This window comes from Poeciliopsis prolifica, unplaced genomic scaffold (genome assembly GCF_027474105.1).
Source record: "Poeciliopsis prolifica strain line A6 unplaced genomic scaffold, Auburn_PproV2 SCAFFOLD025, whole genome shotgun sequence".
Classification (NCBI taxonomy): Eukaryota; Metazoa; Chordata; class Actinopteri; order Cyprinodontiformes; family Poeciliidae; genus Poeciliopsis; species Poeciliopsis prolifica.
Window position 1 is genome coordinate 311,267 of NW_026562400.1, and position 15,448 is coordinate 326,714.

Below are 15,448 nucleotides of genomic sequence, written 5' to 3' on the forward strand. Positions count from 1 at the left end.
TTTCCCCCAAAACGTGCAACTTAAGCTACGAATGCAACATTCAGTGTTTATGCACCACAAATCTGGTACAAACTTTCAGAAAACTGCAAAGAGCTGAAACACTGAGATCCTTTAAATCAAGACTAAAACCCACCTCAGAGCTCAGAGCTGCTTTTGACCATAACAAAAGAACGTTAACCAATATATCTGTTGTTGTTGTTGTATTGATGATTCTAATGATGCCACTTGATGAAATGCAGTGTCTGTTGTAGAGCTTCACAACCGTTAGCTACATCATGTTTTTCTTAAACAGACATTCATAGATGATTGTATGTTTTTAATGATATAGTGAACTTGGTATAGCTGGTTTTAATGCTTTTATACATTCAAAGTTATTGCTTTATTTATATTTTCTATTTGTATGGTTTATTATTTGCCTATGATGTCACCAATTCAAAGATGAAGTTCTGATTTGTAATTGTAATGATAAACATAATCTTGATTTTGCTGCAAGCTTGTTGGTGGATAAAAAAGGTGTATAGTTGTATCTAAAAACATCAATTTCATTTCTTTAGTTTAAAATGAACATGTCACATGTTCATTTAAACAAATATTTTGAATGAAAATGAGAATAATCTTAAGTCAATTTCCTATATCATACGTATTCAGACTCAAACTTTTGAGCATAGATGTCTAATTAGGACTGATCAAAAATTACCAACCTATTTTCTGTTTAAGTTGTTTGCTGAATAATCATTTCATCCTAAAAAATGGCTGAAATGCATGTTGAAAAGTGAATGCAATCTCTTCTAGACTTGTACTTCACTTCTATTTTACTATAATTGTGCAGAAAAAAAAGAAAAACCGTCATAAGATCAGCATCAGTTTCTCTTTATTGTTCATTGCATGGCCACATAAACTGGTTCTCCTCTGCACTGTGCATGATGGGACAGTCACTATGGAGATGGTGATGTTGATGGGATACATTTCAGGAGTTTACAGACATCCAGACACAACCCAGACCCCCCTCCCCGCCCCGCCTCGCCCCGCCCCGCCCACAGGACAGGTCAGCTGATCTCCACCAATCAGCTTCCACCTACCTGCTCCCTCTAACCTGATAAATAGATTCTGCTTTCTTAGCTTCTGTTCAGGATTGGTTCAGTGGATCAACACACAATAACAAGCCCTTCCCCTTTCCCTTAGACATTCCTGTGTTTATCATTCAGATTCAGCTTACAAAAAACAAAACAAAAAAATAAAGAAAAATAACATCATTTGGGTACAAAAATAAAATCCAAATGAAAATCTTCCAACAGGTCAAAGCCTGCTGCGTTTTCTCTTTCTTTTCTCAGACAAATAGCACAATACATACGTCACTGGTCACAAAAGTACACCGAAAATAAGGAAAAAAATAAATCCAAATAAAATAAAATAAAAAAAGACATTAGAGAAACCATATATCCGTCTTCCTTTGAGCCTGTGGGCGACGAGGCGCCTGGTTTGGTTCTGATAGATGGAAGTCAGGCGGCACCTCCTCCGCCTCTCGGCTCGTGTTCCTGACCCTGCTTCTGGAAATCAGACTGAAGGAAAGAGGGAAGGGAAATCCAGAACACTGCTCTAAATATCTATATGGATTCATCTCAGCGTGAATGAGTTTGTGTGTGCGGATTCTCTCAACACAAATGTACTCGTTTGCTAACATATACAGTGTATTCCTGGTTAGAGGTGAACCAGGGGCACGCCCTCCCATCGCTTCCTCCCACGGCCGCCGCCGCCGCCGCTGCCGCACTCACGCTTTAGGTTTAACAAACTGAGAGGTGGGAGATCTGCTGCTTCTCGTTTTGCCTGCTTTTTCTTCTTTTGTTTTATCTATTTTTTATTTTTTAACCTCCTCTTTATTTCCGTTTCAAGCCCTCAAAACTTTTAACTCTCCGATCCAGCTTTCTTTTGAGTTGATTTTCTTTCCTTTTTGGAGACGCAGATACACACAGAGCAAAAGAGTGGGAGAGAGAGAGGGAGCGAGTGTTGTCACCGATCAGCTGCTCGCAGCACCGACAGCTGCCCCCCCGGTACGCTCTCAGCCGATCTCCTTCCACTGGCGGTAGAACTCCACGATGTTCTTCAGCTCCATGCCTGCGGACGACGCGGCCTGGGTCACCGACTGGCAGAGACAAGAGCAAGAAAATAAACACCAGATCTGAGCTTTGGATGAAGAAATATTACCTGAAAAATATTCACTTTATCACCTTGAAACCACAAATTTCAATAAATTTCTTTATTGAAATTTTGTGACAAAATTGGCAGATCAAAATGTGAGATGTCCAGAAATCGAATCAGTGGACAATTTGGAAATTCTGATACAAAAACACTCAAGAGCATAAAGAGAGACGGACCTTCATGGCGGCAGACCGAGCGCAGAGCTCGTCCACCTCATGTCCTGTCAGGATGGTCACCATGCCGGCTGTGTCTTCGTCTCCATTGCTCTGGGACACCGTCAGCTGTCGGCAGCTGTCCACCATCTTATACAGATGCCTGAAAAACGAGGCGGATCAGAGCAGAGCAGTCAGACGGCGAAGAGGTTTCGCGCAGCGAGAGACGACTGGCATGAAGCGAAGCTCACCAAGCTTCGATGTCCTGCCGCTTCAGTTTATCTCTCTCAAAAGTGCGACCCGACTCCTTCTGACAACGTATGTACCTACAGACAGGAGACGTAGAGGAAGGACGTCACTAGTATGTGTCTGTAACACTAACTTAAATTGTTTGCAAAAACATATTTTGATGATAGTTTTGACTTTTAAAGAATAGCCATTTTATTTTTGATTAGAAAATAAAGAAAACATGAACTTTTTTAAAAGTAAGATGATTTTTTCTCTTTATTATTAACATATTTGTTCTATATTTATTGAAAATGATGCAGTAAAAAGGACAAAACTTGCAGTAATGATGTAATTCTGCTTAAACCCACTGCAAATATTGCAATAAAAACATAAAAAATGGCTAAAACTGGAATTTTTTTATATCATTTCAATTTAAAAACATTGCTCAGCAACCCTCTGTGGAGGGTCCAAATAGCCACAGGTGACAGATCCACTCTGAAGACACTCACCTGTTTCCTTTGCGGAATTCCGACTCCAGGAAGCGGATCCCGTCTCTTGCACCACCATTTTCCTTTTTTAGCCGATCCAGTCCGTCAATCACTGCAACACAAATGGAGCAAACATTGATAAAAACTAAAAAAATCATGCTTTCAGAAAGTGGACCGGAAATAACCTATGACATATTTACAGACACGGGGAAACATCTGCTAACTTATTAGCGCTGCGTTTGGCTGGTGCAGGTATCAGCGACTTCCTGACCTGTTCTTGGGATGATGATGATGAAGCAGCCGCTGCCGGCCAGGTGTCGGATGAGGTTCAGATGATGGCAGAGGGCGGCAGCGTCAGGAACAAGGTAGGGAGACATGGATGACTGCGCTTTAGGTTGCTGAAGGCTGCCCTCTAGCTGTGAAACCTCCAACTGCAGATTAGGTCCAAAAAGAAGAAAGTTTTACTTTGAATCTGTATGGAAGATCATTCCTGCCATGAAAGAAAAAATAAAAGCTACACCGGAAGTGACCGGAAATGTCATAATTTTGAGATAAAAAGTCCTATTAACAAGAATAAAAGCCAATTTGGAGTTTTAAAGTCATAATTTTAACTTCTTCAAAGTAATAATTTTAAGATACAAAGTCAATTATGAGATTCAAAGCCATAATTACAACAATAAAAATCACAATTACGAGATCAGAAGTCATTACTTTGACTTTTAAAGTAACAATTTCATCTTTCAAAGTCAATTTCTACTTTAGTTATAATTTTGACTTTCAAAGTCATAATTATCAAAGTTGTGCTGTTTCTTTAAGGAGGTTTGCTACTCAATCTCAAAATTATTCAAAAGTATGACTTCCTGTGATGCTTTTATCTTTTCGATCCTGTCGGAAATGTATGTCCGTAAGTTGACACTAATTCAACAACATTAAAATGTAGTTGGAACAGATGTTTTGCTGACAAACCGCAGCGCTTGTGCTGTAATCCTGCTTTGATTTTAACTAGAGGCTGATAAATAACCTGCAGTCGAAGTTGGGCCATGTCTCTCATCAAACGATTCCGACGGGCCTCCTCTTCCGCCTGGACAAATCAGAAATAAAAATATTTCATAGATGAAAAATGAGTATTTACACATTTGTTGCATTATTATAGGGTTGGGCTGTGGGTCTGTCGCTCAGCAGTCGCTCACCATCCTGAACTGGGCCTTAGCCTGCTGAACCAGATTGTCCTGTTCTGACTGGCTGATGCTGGTAAAGATTCCCGCCTCTGGGTTGAAGTGCAGCACGTTGCCTTGGAGATTTGTTAGGAAGTGGCCAAAACTACGAATGCAACACACTCGCAACACACACTGAAGGAAAAAAAGAGAGAAAAAGAAAGAGTTTGCATTTACCGTTTCACATTTTGAACTGAAACACACTTAGATCGACATTTAGATTCCAGATATTTGTCCATATTCTGTATTTACTGCAACATTTGATGCATTTTTTTCTGATAAAAGAACAGAAGCTTCTGCACACTGAATACTTGTGAAAAAGAAACAGCTTCACAGTGCAGATGGTGAATGTATTTTCTGTGAAGTAGAATCTGAAAATATGCAGTTTGGGCTTGATTATATAAAAACATGCAGATTGCTTCCTCTGCACTGCTGAAAATGTTTTAACTGTTTTTAAAAAGTTTATTTTATTTACTAAATGAGGCAGTGTTTGGACATATTTTCCATCAAAACTCCACACCAGAGATAAAGCACAAAGAATCTGGAAACAACTGACAGCACTTCACTTCTTTCACATTTTGTTATTTAGCAGTCTTATTCTAAACTGCATTAAGTATTTTTTCCCCCTCAAAATTCTACACGGAAACTTCAACTTTATTAAAAATACAAATCAATGAAGCTGAAAATTGAAACATTTTCATTTATCATCACTAAAATGTTTCTAAAACTTACCTGGTATCCACCAGTGCTAAGTTCAGTTCTTGTAGGTTTTGTCAAATTTGTAAATTGATCATATCTTGAAATTGGAAATGTTTGTACTCAGGTCTTAGTATCAAAAACTACTGACATTATATAACGCTAAATGTTAACTTATGTTTTTTGAACAAATATGGATTCCTCTGTGGATTCTGTGCCACATGCCCTGCCCTCCCACCAAAATACTGACGACTAGGAGGGTGTGTAGCACAAAATGTTATTTCAATGTAAATCAATGCAAAAACATACAGTTATCACATTTGAATTTGAGATTTAAATTTTATCTTTCAGTAGATGGAATATGGCATCATTTCTAAACATTTTTACACACTATTTGTTCCTTTCCCAGCACTGAAAGGAACAAAAGGCCTCTTTGATTCTGCTTCAAAGGAAAACATTTTTATTGAACATGTTCAATTTGAACATTCAAAGGATGATAAGGGGGAAAAAAATGAATGCTTTTTCTAAACTGCATCAGTAAAAGACGGCTTGAGGACAATACAACTGCAAGACAACGATCGGGAAAAGATTGGTTTAAACTGAATCAACCTGTCTGCAAATAAGCGCTAATGTTATATTCTGTACATATCTGGAGCGAACCTCTTGCAGGGGATTGAGGGAGGCGTTGCAGCGACTGAAATCAAGGCGGCGGTGAGCGACGCTGAGCGCAGGCAGGTGCCGCAGCGCCACATCCTCAGGCAGCAGCAGAGTCTGGCTCAAACCCGGCTGTTCGCACTCCTTCAACATCTCTGTCACCTCCGAGTTCAGCCCCAAATCTGCACCACACACACACACACACGCACGCACGCACGCACGCAACACACACACACACACAACAAAATAAAAACACAGATTTAACTTTGATTTCCGGGCCTAATTTGCATTTTTAAGGAAGCTAAAAATATGTGCCAAATCAACTGCATTCAATTAAGTGAACCTTTTTACCTGCTGTGATGAGAAATTTCTGAAACGACTAATAGGATTAATTGTGATTAATCAATTAAATAATAAGTTAATGGTAAGTAACCTGAAGATGCAAAAACGTCATTTGTTACCTGTATTAACTTACAGAATATCAAGTGACAGTTTCATTTTCACCTGGTTCAAATTCTGTATGAAAAGCTGTGAAACACCTTTGGACAGCATCCAATGATCAATTAGCTATTCCTAAAATCAATAATCAGATCAGTGATGCACTATTAATGCTAAGTCAAGCAGAAAGGGCTGGGCTTTTCACGTTAAAAGTCTTTTTGCATCCTTTGCTACAAATGATCAATTGTTCACTAGAGGAATGTTGTCATTGGATTTTAGACAGTAAAATGTTTCTTATTTAAAATAAAGAAACTGAATTATTTGTTTGCTTGCATCTTTTAATGCATTTCTAATTTTGTACAAAAAGGCTTTGGTTGTTAAATTAAAAAAAGGGCCAATTTTATGTTATTTATTTAGTCTTTGATTAAATAAAATAATCGTTAGTTGCAGTCTCACCAGCCTCCAGCAACTTGCTGCCATCTGGAAGAAGGTTCAACAGAACCGACAGACGGTTCCACAAGCTCTGCGAACTCTGCAGAGAAACCAGATCATCCCAGTGAGAAAGACAAGCACTTTTACTGTAGCAATAAAACAGGTATGTTAATGTGTCGGCTCACCTGTGCACACATGAGGATGATATCTGTGTTCGTCCTGAGCCAATCAACAAAGACCTTCACCACCTGCATCAATCCCTGATTGGACAAAATCTCCAGTTTCTCCAGCAGGGTCTTTTCACTGTGGGCGCTGTGCTGACTTTCCTCCGAGTCAGAGTCCAAGTCTAGTGGAAAACAAAAGAGAACAATAAAACTAGATTCTTTTGTCAAGATATTATTGCAAAGTACTACTGATTAAACTTTAGCTTCAATAACATAAAGCTACATCATTTTTAAAGTTTAATGAGTAATACTTTTATAACAAATTTATGACAGATCATGATTTCTTGGTTAATGCCAAGTTGTGATAAAGGCATTTCCAATAATCTCAACTTTGTATTATTCGCCTTATTCATGTTCATGACAGGCGTTATGTCACGTTTGTTACAGTGTCAGTCTTATTCACAACCCGTCAAATAAAGAGTTACCAAATACAATATAGATCTGCTGTTGGCCACGCCCCCTGAACTCAACATTTACACTCACGCACGAAAATGGTTGCAAACAGATCTGCAATTATACAACCATACATCTTTGAAAAGCAGAAGTGGAGCCTTCTGCACAACCAACAAGAATGCAGCAAGTGGTTTCTGGATGGTAAGTCAACAACAAAACACTTGTTTTTTTTCCAGCAGCCATTGTACAGTTAGTAGGTGTCAGAACGAGCTTGGCTGGGGTTGCTAGGTAACGGCACAGTGTGACTCAACAATCTGAATATTTTTGAAATGGCTCATTTTCCAGACACCGAAAAACATGAACTTACTGCCAAAAAATGGCTGAGTGTTTATTCTTAAAAGTTTGGGTTGTTTTTGGAATCAGTAGAAACACAAATGGAAGAACAAAAAGGTGGAAAATGTGAATTTTGCATTTAGCGTCCCCTCTAAAATCAGACATTTTAAGTCTCGGTGCCTGAACTAAGAAGGCTTGATGTACTCTACCATTGTCGTTGGTTCCGTTGGCAGTACCGGGGTTCAGGTCGCAGTGCGAGTCTCCAGGCGGAGGGGGAATCTCCTGGGAGGGCGGGGCAGAGGTGTCAGTGGGGGTGGAGCCTGAGGCGGCCTGAGGCCTCAGCAGCATGTTGCTGAAGGTGGGTGCGAGGCGAAAGCAGCGTTTGGACTGGAAGAGCTGGGAGGACATGGCCTGCAGGTTGCTGCTGATGCTAGCGTCGCTCTGCATGAGGGGACCGTTGGTGCTGGGCGGGGCCTCACCGTCCCGCTCCCCATCTTCCTCCTTGGGCTGCTCCTCCTCTTCCTCCTGCTGCTCCCGGGCCTGACCCTCGGTGCTGTCTGAGTTTTCTGTGTCCTCCATGTCCTCTAGGTCTGAGCGGGACTCCTGGCTGTTCATGTCCGAGTCAGTCTCCACGTCGAAAGCGGTCCCTCCCTCCTCTTCCTCAGAGCCACTCTCCCAGCTGCCTTCCTCACCCAGGCCGTCCCTCTTCGTCTCCTTCTTCACAGACGAAGGGTTGAGCGGTTCATCTATCGGCGTCCCACCTGTGGAATCAGCACGGACCCTTCCTCCTTCATCGTCATCCTCATCTTCTTCGCTCTCGAATCCTTCGCTCAGGTCGCTTTCGTCCTCCCCTTGTCCGCCTTTATGCGCGCAGCGGCGGCGCCGCAGTCGAGAAAGGCGGGTGTACTTCTTCTTCTGTCTCTGCTTCTCCTCTCCTGCCTTGTGCTGATCTTCTTCACTGCTCTGCTTTTTGACTCGGACCCGCTCAGGGCCGTCCTCATCCTTATCCTCCTCATCCTCCTGCTCCAGGGAACCGTTCTGCAGTGGCTTCTCCTCTGCCGGATCCACTTCTGCAGCTGAGATATCCCTCATTTCAAGGTCATCTGGGTAAGAGGAGAAACATGCTTTATTTTAGTTTGGTTATGCGTCTAAAATATGTCACGTTTCAATAAAGAAGAAACTATAAGCTGTGTTGCCGTTCTACCAAGGGAAAACTTCAAATATAACTAGGCTTTAAATCCACAGAGCTGAACTAACACCTTGATGTGGATGTTTTCTGACTCACCTGCAGCGTCAGTGTGCAGCGCAGGAACCTGGCTCTCCCCGTCCTCCAGTTCAGCCTGCAGCCGGATGTTCACGTGGTTCACCAGGTGGGAGAACAGAGCCAGCGTAAACGCTATGGATGCGCTGTACTGCTTAGATCCTAAAACAAAACAAGGTTTGTTAGACGTGAAGGTGAACAAAATTGAAACTGTGTTTAATAAACCATTGAATTTGACCAAGTCAATGTTCATAATCATTTTGTAGCTATTCTTCTTGATAATGATACAAAGAATTTTACTCATCTGGAACAATCTGCACTTTATTGTCCAGAAACACATTTCTATTCTATCACAGAATTAAATTGTTTTTCTGGAGATTTTACTGCAACGTTCATGATTTTGTTCATGATTTCTTCCGTCCACAAATTAGCAGTAAAACAGATATCAACTGTATATGTCAATTGTCCTAATAGTTTAATAAAATGGGTGGTTAAGACACAGGATGTTTTTCAGATATTTGGATGTCAGAAACTGGAAATAAATGCTAAAATTCTGACAACTTTTCTTGATCTGAAATGTTTCTGAAACGTTTTTTCAGCTAAGAACGTAGGACTGTTAGCACAGAGATGCAGGTATTGAAAAATAATAAATAAATGTATATTTCTGTGTTCAATTCAAAAATGACTGACTAATTAATTAAAATAACAAAGTGGAAAAATCTTCTTAAAACACACCTCCTCTCTTAAGGCTGTGTACGACCATGAGGCATGTGACCACCATCTTGAAGATGAGGTTGTCGGGCAGAACGGGGTAGGAACTGTCGCTGTGCTGCGTCTGCTCCTCCTCTTCCTCACTCGGACAGGGTGGAGCGCCTCCGTGAGTCGGAGCCGGAAGATAAAACAGAACCAGGTTGAAGTCCTCCAGCACCGACTGGCAGAGCGAAGTGAGCTCCGTCTCCATCAAGCTTCATGGAAAGCAAAGGGAAAACAAAAAGTAGAGGGTGAGCAGGTCACAGCTTACAGAACATGTTTTCTGATGCACATTGCAGATAAAAAAATATAGAAAGACTGTTAACTGGTGCTAAATCAGAGAATAAATCCAGGAAGTGAAATAAAACATACAGCAGCTCAGAGACTGACCTGTTTTTAGGCTGCAGCAGACTCTGAAGATACATGAAGCTCACCAGGACACGCTTAATGTCTTTGGATCTATATAGAAACAAAAAAAATACATTATGAGTCAACATAACAGTTTTCATTATTCTTATTTAAACAGGAAACTCTGGCAAGAATAATCCTAGAAAAACAAGTCCACTATCTCTGATTAAACAAAAAAGAAGAGATAAAAGTTGATTTTCCTCGAGCACACAAGAGGAAAGGATGGCAAAAAAAATGCATGCTAATTGCTAGATAATCAAAATCATCATTTAATGTTTCCAGGTGGTAAAAGTTTTATTTGGATAAGACCCAATAAAGACCAGAACAAATAGACTAAAAACTGTTTCTACCCAAGAGTTGCCCTGAAAACCTTAAATTTATCCAAACCCTTTTCACCATTTTTAACAACCAGGTTGTTTCTACTATAAATACTTTAAAATAAACTTTACTTGCACCTCCTTTGAGAGTTGTTATTTTTAAACTTTCTGCTTTCTTGCACAATTACAATGAGGGGCTGTTTTTTCCCTTCAGCTGTTAAAAACTTTGTTACTGACAGAGTGAAGATGGAAAAGAATAGATTTTCACCAAGCACTTTGCTATTTTGCCAGATTTTTCAGGAAAAGGCCAATTAAGAGCTGCAACTTTAAACCAAAAAACAAACAAACAAAAAAAAAAACAGCTGCATCTTGGGACTCGTCATCACCTTTGCCGAGACGGAGACAGCTTCTTCATTTCCTGTTTCTTCACCTGGTGGTACATCTTGGCAGCTTTGTCGAACAGACGCTTCAAGTTGCCGTAGGCCCCCTCAAACGGAACATCTGATTGGATGCTGAGGACAGAATAAATATCTGTTTAGCTTCATGTTAAAGAGAACTGTTTAAAAGCGGAGGTTATGGACCCTCACCATCGTAGGTAGTAGTAGGTTGCTTCCACATTGTAGAACTTGCTTCCTGCCAGTGTTCCCAGCTGGTTAAAAGGCATCCCTGCAGAATGGCAGAGAGGTGGTTCAGATTCATGACTGGATTCCTGACTGATGCTACAATAACATTGTTGTTTTGAGACCATTTTTAAGTGATGTATTGCATAATAGTGCAAGTTCACCATCTCAAACTATAGTTTAAACTAGAAGACATTTTAAATATCCAAAGTAAAAAAACAACAACACAAACTTAATAAATAAAATGGAAATAAAAGCCACAAACATCCAACTGTAAACAAAACTTCAAAAATATGAATCAGAATGGAAATGATCAATCTCAGTTTTATCTATCATGTGATTAATTGCTTATTTTGACCAGCTTTGCCAGATGACATAAATCCAGACGAAACAATGGCTGAAAATTATAATTATGACATTCTGACAGAATTGAAGCGCATCACATTAGAGTACCACCACTCTTGGTCCGACTCCACATCCAAACAAACTTTTCTACTGATGTTGCAGTGAATGCTCCACATCGGTCCTGCAATTAGCTGTACTTTGTTATTAATGTCCTTCGTCTTGTTAAGTTTTATCCTGTCGACTCCCGCTGCTGAACAACTTTAAAACTATCCATAAATGGTGGCGTCTATTTTTACTTCCATAAACAGACTGACGCTGCTGTGTGATGTCAGCATTCTTCTTCTGCCCAGGCGGGTCGCATTGGGGTCGTAAACCAGTCACATCGAAGTCTCATAGTGGTTTTTAATTAGTGAAATGAACAAATGTAAAGAAATCGAAGTCAGAAATCAAGAATCATGGCGTGACAGGGACTCACCAACATGGGGCATGACAGACAAGGCTTGGTGGTAAAATCTCTCTGCCAGCTGTTCAGCTTCCACTCCAGCAAGTTCGTTCTGATAGCGCGCTGGTGACCAAACCAGATTACCAAACATTATTGAAAACATATAGACAACAAATCAGCAAAACTGTGAAAATTCTACTTTTATTAAGTTCTGGCATTTCTAATAGCTGAATAAACATTAATAGAAAAGAGTTTTCAGATCTTAAATGATGGAAACATCAACATGTCCTCATCTCACACAGCCTGTTCTCAGTTCCTTCTATAACACCAGGCCAATTTTCCCACGCACCGGCGATGACACCCACTGGCTGCCTCACACCTCTACAGACATGGAACAGAGATGAGCCAATCTAAGTTGCTATTAACATGTAATTACCCAGATCTCCGAGGTAGACCAGACAGCGATGACACGCCATCTGAGCCCACTCCATCTCTCTCGAAGAGGCTGACACGGGTTTCTTCCGTCCTGTTGGAAATAATCAGACTTCAAGTCAAAACTGATGTGAAGTTAATTCTAAAGAAAGAAGCTAAAACCCCATCAGTATCTGTACAAGACATAATCTTGCTTCAGAAGTTAGTTTGACCTGAAGAAGCTTTCAGAGGGATAAAACTCATGATTCAGACTTTAAAGTCTGAAGGATTCAGCAAATGAATCAGCAGATGTGCAGCTGAAGCTGGAGGAACAAATTTCAAGGCTCCTAAACAACAACAACAACCACTATGCCTTTCAAAGCAAAGCACAAACTTATAGAATCAGGAGAAGAAAAATCTGAACTGAGATATTATGTAAATTTATCATACAAAAATAAAGAGCAAAAAACCTAATCTGAAAAAATGTATTCTATGTATTTTAATGGTTCTTATGTTTTATAAGTAGTGATTTTGTAAAAAGATACATTAAAATGACATAAGAGAGAAGAAAAATAACTCTTAAATAACTGGTGTTTGTGGTGAATTTTAGTCTTGGTTTTTCCAAAAGTACTCAAATTGCAGCCAGAAATAATGAATCTAAAGCTTCATGTGTTTTTGTTTAAAGTTTAGATCTCACCGATGAGAGGATCAGTGACGTGTGTCCAATCGATGCAGTCCTGCAGCTCCAGCTGGTAATGTGATTGGATGTAGAGCAGCAGATGTTGGTAGAAACCCACGCCGGCGATGAGGTGCGTTCTGTAGGCGCACTCCAGGGCACTGCGGCTGTGGATGTGCTGGAAGCAACAGGAAGAAAAAATGATGTAGAAGCAACACGAAGAGCTAAAAATGCAAAATGAATGGAGAAAAGTAATAAAATCTAAAGTTATATGTAGGTATGTTTAATGCTGAGGTCAAAACATCCTTCTTAATGAGTTACACAATTGACAAACTCAAGTTTATATTTCTTGTTGTGTTTTCTCACGTCAGACGTGAATCTAGACATGGACCCGATTTAATCCAGAACTGGAACAGATTTAATCCAGAAATGGAGCAGACTTTAAATCCAGACAAGGGACAAATTCAATCCAGATTTGCAAGACCCAGAACAGACTTAAATCCAGATCTGAAACAGACTTAAATGCAGGTTTAGAACAAATTTAATCCAAATAAGAAACAGGTTTAATCAAGATATGAAACAGATTTAAATCTAGAATTAGAATACATTTTAGTAATGATTAATCCAGATTTGTCCAAACCGGGTAGGAATCTTATACGTTGCTCTGTTAATCTATTTAATTCCAATGGTTGCTTTGACACCAAAGAGACATTTCCACAGCAATGGTTGCTTTGACACCAAAGAGACATTTCCACAGCTGCTGAGTGACTTTTTTCCATCTTACCTTCTTGTTTGTCTTGATAACCTGGATGACCTCATAGTAAACCTTCCTCCAGAGCAGCTCCTCGGCCTTACGGCCGTAGTCAACAGGATGCAGAAACATTAATTTTACACAAAGCTCTCTCAGCCTAGGAAAAACAGAAACATCCAGTCAATGAACTCATGCAACAGCTGGAGGTGTTGCTACAAGAAAATGCAGCCATAGGCCATAATTATCATTATTTTTTGGTTTTATGGAGACGAACATGGGGCTGAACAATAGGCAACGTAAGATATACACAGCTGTTGTTAAAATTCAGTCTATCCACAGAAGAAATCAACATGTCAGGCAGTTAGAAACAAGTGGTATGTTGGGGAAAGAGCCATAAATTAGCTAAAACTTGCTGCAGTCCCATTTTGCATCAAACCTCTTTTAGAGAAGCTTAATCTTGATGCATTTTAAATTTAGAAATAATATAATAAATATACCTTTAATGTTTTTCAGTCAGGATTTTTACCACAACAGCACTGAGAGTGCATAAGCTTAAGTATTGATGGTGATGCATCACGTAAGTAATGTTACATTTCTATAGCACCTTTCACAGTCATATAGATCAAAGTTATTCAGAAAGGCAAAACTAATAATGAAATAATAAAAACTCAATAGATCTGTTAGTTTTATTAGACCTCATTCATAGGGGGACTGTCACCTAAATGTATCTATGGATACTTAAACATTTAACTATGTGGCAAATGTATCTGGGTTGAACTGTAATTCTTGGTCTAACGAATAAATATGACAAGTCTGACTTTCTGAACTTCCTTTGTAACAGGAAATGCTGCGGAGTGACGGTGCATCTGTTAGAAATCAGCCATCATTCAGTCTGTGAAGTTTCTGGAAGAGGAATGGAATGATCTGGACATACTTGTTCCGCAGGCTGATGTTCTCCGGCTTGAAGACCTCTCTGTAGGATGACTTGCTGCCGATGATGACATCCAGCTTGTGCACAGATTCCACCACAGCCCTGGATGAAAAGCATGACTGTGACTACACGAATCACCAGAAATAGCAGTTTGTCACGCAACAAAAGTCCTGAAATGTCAAAAAGCGGCAACCCTTTCTGTTTCACTTCTCTGTAACAGGATGAATGACACATGACAGCTAGTTTGCGTTCCTGGGATGAAAACTATCTGTCATGACAGAGTCAGGTGTAGTTTCAGCTACTAGCATAAAGGTATCTTAAACATTACTATCAACAACAGAAACCATCAGACTCTTTTATACATTTACTAGCTCATCGGTTAGCTCGACGAAAACGGCCTCGTTCACTCACCTGTAAAGCCGCTTGATAAGAAGGACTTTCGCCTCGGGCTCGCTGTCCTGACCCGGTCCGCTCATATTAGCGACAGGCCGGCAGTTCCACCACACCGCGGGGTCACCGTTTCATTCGGGCCTCTCGACGGAACAGCTGTCGCGGTTACTCGGCTCTGTTCCCCGTTAGTGACAACTGTGTTGTTAGCCAGCTAGCGCTAGCTCCTCGCTTAGCTTTCCCTGTGTTCCCTGAGAGTCTCTTTCTGTCTCTTGAATCCTTTGGCCAACCCCCCTCCACCCATCCGTCCTGAAAAGTGGGTAGGAAGGGGTCCCCGGCGCCTCACGGTTCTTCCAGTCAGCTAAAAAGCTCTATTACCCCTTTTGTGTTATTTTCCGTTCCGGCCATCGCTACGAAGGCGGCCATTATTCATAGCAGGCACTGACCGCCTGAATATCGCGAGAGCTCCAAAACAAAATTACGAGATTACAGAGTAAGACGTCAACAACTTCGCCATATTGGTAAGGGAAAACAAGTTGAAAAGACTAGCGTTAGCCTTTGACAGCGGTCACGACGCGTGCATTTTTGATGTTCTAGAAGTGCTTTGCGCTCCAACAACATACAACGACTTATATGGATATATAGTACAGGATACTATAGTGGGTTGACCCATTAAACTACGTAAACCTCATGACACAATT

General features: G+C 40.4%; 1 protein-coding gene across 1 annotated transcript; it reads right to left on the bottom strand.

Annotated features, from left to right (window-relative positions):
* Positions 1-1,017: 1,017 nt before the first annotated feature.
* On the bottom strand, positions 1,018-15,183 carry smg5 (SMG5 nonsense mediated mRNA decay factor). The gene is made up of 22 exons (XM_055047300.1): positions 14,772-15,183; positions 14,364-14,462; positions 13,463-13,586; positions 12,700-12,856; positions 12,028-12,117; positions 11,625-11,714; positions 10,772-10,850; positions 10,571-10,696; positions 9,850-9,918; positions 9,445-9,674; positions 8,734-8,871; positions 7,658-8,551; positions 6,684-6,844; positions 6,523-6,598; positions 5,635-5,810; positions 4,255-4,413; positions 4,086-4,145; positions 3,336-3,495; positions 3,086-3,176; positions 2,600-2,674; positions 2,373-2,511; positions 1,018-2,140 (listed from the first exon to the last, which is right to left on the bottom strand). Exons 1-22 carry the CDS (start codon positions 14,834-14,836, stop codon positions 2,057-2,059), a joined length of 3,342 nt encoding a protein of 1,113 aa, XP_054903275.1. The 5' UTR covers positions 14,837-15,183; the 3' UTR covers positions 1,018-2,056.
* Positions 15,184-15,448: the final 265 nt, after the last annotated feature.

Coding starts and splice junctions, on each gene's coding strand:
- smg5 (XM_055047300.1), bottom strand. CDS start 14,836: ATGAGCGGACCGGGTCAGGACAGCGAGCCCGAGGCGAAAGTCCTTCTT. Junction 3,496..4,085: donor TGGCCCAACTTCGACTGCAG/GTTATTTATCAG, acceptor CCTAATCTGCAG/TTGGAGGTTTCACAGCTAGA. Junction 2,512..2,599: donor CGGCAGGACATCGAAGCTTG/GTGAGCTTCGCT, acceptor CTCGTTTTTCAG/GCATCTGTATAAGATGGTGG.